The sequence below is a fragment of the Schistocerca americana genome, chromosome 7, assembly GCF_021461395.2.
Source record: "Schistocerca americana isolate TAMUIC-IGC-003095 chromosome 7, iqSchAmer2.1, whole genome shotgun sequence".
NCBI classification, from domain to species: domain Eukaryota; kingdom Metazoa; phylum Arthropoda; class Insecta; order Orthoptera; family Acrididae; genus Schistocerca; species Schistocerca americana.
The window spans coordinates 606,956,293-606,961,863 of NC_060125.1; the positions used below are offsets into that span (position 1 = coordinate 606,956,293).

At 38.7% G+C, this 5,571-nt stretch overlaps 1 protein-coding gene across 1 annotated transcript; it reads right to left on the reverse strand.

Moving 5' to 3' along the window:
• Positions 1–441: 441 nt before the first annotated feature.
• On the reverse strand, positions 442–4,946 carry LOC124622373. The gene is made up of 5 exons (XM_047148054.1): positions 4,816–4,946; positions 4,276–4,396; positions 2,875–3,698; positions 2,101–2,787; positions 442–1,986 (listed from the first exon to the last, which is right to left on the reverse strand). The coding sequence occupies exons 1-5, from the start codon at positions 4,936–4,938 to the stop codon at positions 1,468–1,470; spliced, it is 2,274 nt and encodes a 757-aa protein (XP_047004010.1). The 5' UTR covers positions 4,939–4,946; the 3' UTR covers positions 442–1,467.
• Between the last annotated feature and the right edge of the window lie 625 nt (positions 4,947–5,571).

Consider the following 5,571-nt stretch of genomic DNA (forward strand, 5'->3'; position numbering starts at 1 on the left):
GGAGGGTCAATACACAGCTAGATCATCTGCTTCAGGCAACTACTTAGTCAGGCATAGGTTTCGTTCCTGTTGATGCATTGGTAGGTGGGACTTTACAAGGCATGGCCAGCATCTGAATAGCAAAGGGGTGAAAAGCAAAATCTTGAGGGGGTGGGGGGGGGGGGGGGGGGGAGGGAGCAGGCACAAACTTGCGGGGGTAACTCGTTTTTAGGCTACGAACTTATGCTATTAGGGTTATTGCAAATTTTGGTGGTAAGCATACCAGTAAATTAGCTTACTATGCCTATTTTCATTCACTGCTTTCATATGCTGTCACATTTTGCGGTAATTCATCATTAAGAGAGAAAGTATTCATCGCACATAAGTGCAAATCAGAATAATGCCTGCAATCCATCTAAGATCAGCTTGCAGACCTTTATTTAAGGAAGTCAGGATATTCACAGAACCTTCACTAAACAAATATTCACTTATGAACTTTTTTGTTGTTAATAATTCATCCCAATTCAAAAATAACAGCAAAGTGCATAGCTATAACAGTAAAATAAAGTATGATCTTCACTATTGTGGGTTATATCTGACTTTGGGATGAAAAGGGGTGAATTACACTGCCACAAAAATCTTTGTTCATTTACCTAATAGCATTAAAAGTCTGATAGCCAAACAACATTTGAATTTTTAGTTATGATTTTTGCATATGAAGTAGTAATTGTAAAAAAAACTGTGTAACAATAACATTCCACTATTAAATGTAGTATTCATGAACTATGGAATAAGTATTAATTTAATGTAATGTAATGAGCAGCTCAGTCAAAAGGTAAAGGGCAATCCCATTCAGAATATGGTCACAGCTGTGGTGCCTCTTTCATAGTTTTACAGGATGTAATATGGCATGGTTAGTGTAAAGTTCTATATAGCATGCACAAAGCACAATCTCTCTGTTGGTAGCCTACAGCTGAAAGAGCAAATTTTCCCGAGTTAATTGCATATGGTGTTCTAATGCTACAATCTTGAGAAGAAATTATACCTATTAGTGCAAATGTGCTGTGTAACACCACTGTTGACTGTGGATGAATCAGGTGCAAGATCCCGTTATTTACTGCCTCACTACACACACACTAAGCGTCGTCTATGCAGGTTTTTCTTAGATCAGATACAAAAGTTTACTAGAAACACCAAACACAAGACGACAGTCTCATCATCAAAGCTTTTATCAATACAGTTTGGTGATTGTGACAGCTACTACAATTCCAGGAGAGTGTAGTTGTGGTTTATACTGACCACAGGTTGTGTGCCTTGCATGCTGGCCAGAAGTGGAGTCAGAGGACATGCGCAAAACATAAATGGCAATTCAATGTTGAAGAGTACTGTGTACACTGTGCTGAAAAACCTGCACATCCAAGCACACACAAAAAAAAATCTCAGAGCTACTGGATGGTTTCCTTACTTGTCTTTTGCATATACATGGTCTCAGCTACTGTTTCCACTTCCCAAGAGGTCTTGTATAATCGTCTCAATTTCTGCACAGGATGGTGTTGCAAATGAATGTTCCTTCTTTTCACATGTCTTCCTTACTGATTGGAACTGTCTCTGAATCCTGCATGTCTCATTTGGTGGAGCTGAAGTTACTGGAAAATGTGGACCAACGAGTTCTTTTTGCGATGCAATGCCTGCCCTCATTTCTTTAATTAATTTATCAAATGACACAAGGAGAGAGCCAGCAGTTTCACTGTTAGCACTTCTTGCTAATTGTTGCACAATAGTCAGCCTGTCTTCCAAAGCAGCTCTGTAGTCAACAGTGCTGCCAGCACCTGAAGTCTGCTGAGCAACTATTTGTGTTAACTCCTGCACAGATGACTCTCTGCAGAACCTGTCTTGCATAGGGAGCTTTACAGTTCCTTTGCTGATTTCCACTGCATGAATGTGTTCACAGAGGTTACCCTTGATCAAATTGTCTGTGCAAGAACACACACAACTGTGCACACAGATCTGAAAAGAAATACAAAATAATACATAATACACACATGTGGATTAACATCTCTTAAATTGGCACAAATGGTTGTTACACCTAGGAATTTAACTGTTGAAAATAAGTGTACATACCTTGCACTCAGTACAGGACAATGGGCATGCAGTGCAAGAGTTCTCTGTATAGGTGACAGTATATGGGGGCCGATCAGAAACGGTGTATACATGCCATGTGCCATCTTCAACACAGTGTATCAGTTCCTTATTGATACCACAACCTCTTCTGTGACTCTTACTTATTTCAGCACTGCGTGTAGTTCTCTCTGTCCCCTTACAAAGCCTTATTAATCTTTGAAAAAGTGAGTCCCTCGTTCTGTGCAACAGGGCCTGGATACATTTATCTACTCTGTTATTTATTTTCTTCAGTAAGTATGAGTATTTAAGAGTTTTATGGTTTGCTTCTAAGAACATATTTGTATTAAGGCCAAGTCCAATTCTGTAGCTGTATGCCCACATATGTGCCCTCCATGAATATCTATCTTTAAAGTACTTGCCAAACTCCTCAGTTCCTTCCTCCTCTGCACACCAAGTAAGAAAGCCATCCAGCAGCTCTGAGAATTTCTCTCTATCTGTCTGTAAGTGCAAAGTTTTCAGAGCTTTGTATACAGTACTCTTCAGCATTGCATTCCCATTTACTTTTGCACATATATTCCGTCTCCATGCCCGATCAACGTGCCAGGTACATAACAACCTATGTTCACTATGGCCCATAACTACACTCCAGGCACTGTAGTAGCAGTCACAGTCATCAGACATGAATACCTATAAAAATCAAACACACATGTTAATGCTATAGTTATTTTCAGCAAGCAGTGGATCAAACATTCTCTAACGAAACTGTCTTCTTACCTTTGTTTTGATGTTTCCAATACATTTTTTAATCTGCTCAAAGAAAACTTGCATGGACCTTGTGTCAGTATGTGTACTGAGGCAATAAGAAACTGGACATCCAGCACCAAATTCATCCACGGTCAACAGTGTGGTCAGATAAAATTTATACTTATTAGTGCCATGTGTGCTGTCTATCAAAACTTTTTCCGCACAGAATTTTTTTGCCATTTTCTGCTGATACTCAGTCATAAGGACTATCATAAAGTCACTTTCTGATAATTTGTTTCCATTATCCTCAGTGCCTTGGGCTTTGTAATAAATCACCGGGGAATCTTTCCCTAGGCGCTCTTGTTGTCTCACCCACAGATCAACACTGGTTGCATCATCTTGGTGTGCACTACTATCGTCCAGCTTGTATTCTTTCCTAATATTTCTAATATCTTGTTTGCTTAAAAGATGAACTCTTCTGAAGAGTCCAACTTGAATGCTCTCTCTCACTTTCTTCAAAATTGTAGTATCAGGAACACCTTGTGCAATTAATTCAGCAACCATTGCCCTGTCAGCTGTGGTCAGATGTAGGCTACCCACAGAGAGACTGTGTCCTGTGTGTGTCCTGTAGAACTTGACATTAACCATGTTAGATGACACATTTTTTACTACCAAACAGGCAGGGCACGTGCCGCCAATTTTGATTGAAGGTTCCCTTAACCTTCTGCCTGAAGCTGTTTTGTCAACATATCCAGAACGGTGGCAAACAAAATAATCACATTTCTGTTTTCCCCTTGGTCTTATGAAGGAAACCTTCTCTTCAGCTTCCATCTGTTCCTTCCACAGAAAGAACTCTGAAAATAAAATTACAATGCATAAGTAATACAAACTTAAGTACAGCATTTGTGTGTTATTCTGAGGAAATAATTTAGTTGAAATACACAAGATAACACTGAGTAAGATCAAAACATATTAGCAGCTCTCTAATAATTATTATAAGCAAGGTGCCTGTGAAATAATGGTAATGGAGACAGTCTCTCCTACTCATGTGTCATAAGAATCTAAAAATGGTTGTGGTATGTACATACAATCAATGTCAGACTGCTTTATGCCAACATTCCAAACTAAGCCTAGGGCTACACTACAGATCAGCCTGTCACCACCACCAAGATTTAGAAACATGTAGCATGCTGGGGCAAATCCAGATTAACAACTTAACAAGTCCAACAGTTTAGAGTAGTTTTAAGTTATACACTGAAGATATATTGCCAATCATTGATTACCCTATGATACTTTCTTACCTATATTTACATAAATGACACTCAACATGAACACTAATAAATACTAAATCATATCATAAACTCACTGGAAAGTCCTACATATACAAACAATGTACAACATCAGTTATCTGGCAAATACAAGTTTCCTCACCTTCCACAGAATTAAATGTCATTTCCTTGCACTCCATTTTCTGTTGGTGAACACACTCCAAATGGTGTATCAGTTCTTGCCTCCGAGAGCATCTAAATGTATTGCACTCGGTACATGTCATCTAAATAACAAAAAAAAAAAACAGGTTTTTGCTTAATATGTTAATAGCGTACTGCAACGGAAAAAGAACGTGTAAGCACAATTAATGCACTTATTCGTCCATCATGTTTCATACTGCCAATTATGAAGGAGAACCTTCAGGGATGTGGAACAACAGTGAAGCCGCGGTGAGAAACTAGGCCCTGCATTACTTAAATATCTAAAATAAGTTATTTGTGCTTCATGAAACTACTTTAAAAATTTAGAGGAAAGGCCGCATCCCCGATATCACACTGGTGATCTCTCCATAACGTTTTCGCCAATATAGCACGCTTCGCCAATATAGCACGCTTCACTATGAACCAGCCATCTGCTTGCAGTTACATTAAGATTCACGCAGCACTCATATGGTGACAGAGAGGTAACCAACTTGCCTCCTACCTTTCCAGACGCGAAATTGTGTCTCTTCATGTGTTTGTTTACGTCTGTTACCAACTTGTCGCAGATATTACATATTTCTTTCCTAGGCTGTACATAAATATTCTTGCGATGCTTCATCCTCATATGTCGGTACAAGCTTTTTCTTGTATTAAAATTTGTTCCACACACTTCACACAAGCCTTGCGACGATGAATTCATAAAAGCACCACACACCAAGATGGGTCCCGCGAAAATCATACGAAGCGTTCAAAGATCTACCTACAAGCAGGTACGTCTCATTGGCTCTTACCGCCAACCAATGAGATATCGGTGCCAGTTGAAATAGCTACGTATAATGCCTCGTGTGTTTTCTATCATTAGCCTGAAGTGATTCCTGTTACATATTATTTCTGTAACACCTATTTTGTTTGCATCTTTCTTCACTTCCTCTATCCATCCTATGGTTTTCTTTATAATATAATGAAAAATTTTATTTTCTTGTGCTGTCATCTTGAGTAGCCATAAGAGACTGATCTAGTATGGCTGCCAGTAGTGTAGACTTTTCGCCGTCATACTGTAGCAGTCCATTGCCTGGGGTACGCCATGTTTGCTGTTGTTGCCATATGATAAATAAATAAAATAAATGAAAAATTTTCTTTGTAATCCACGTTTCTTCCATTCTTTTTAAATGTCCAATACAATTTTAGCCATCTCTTTCTCATTGTATCTGTGATTTTTTTCTGTATTTTTATATAAATCTTCATTTCTCTTTTAATC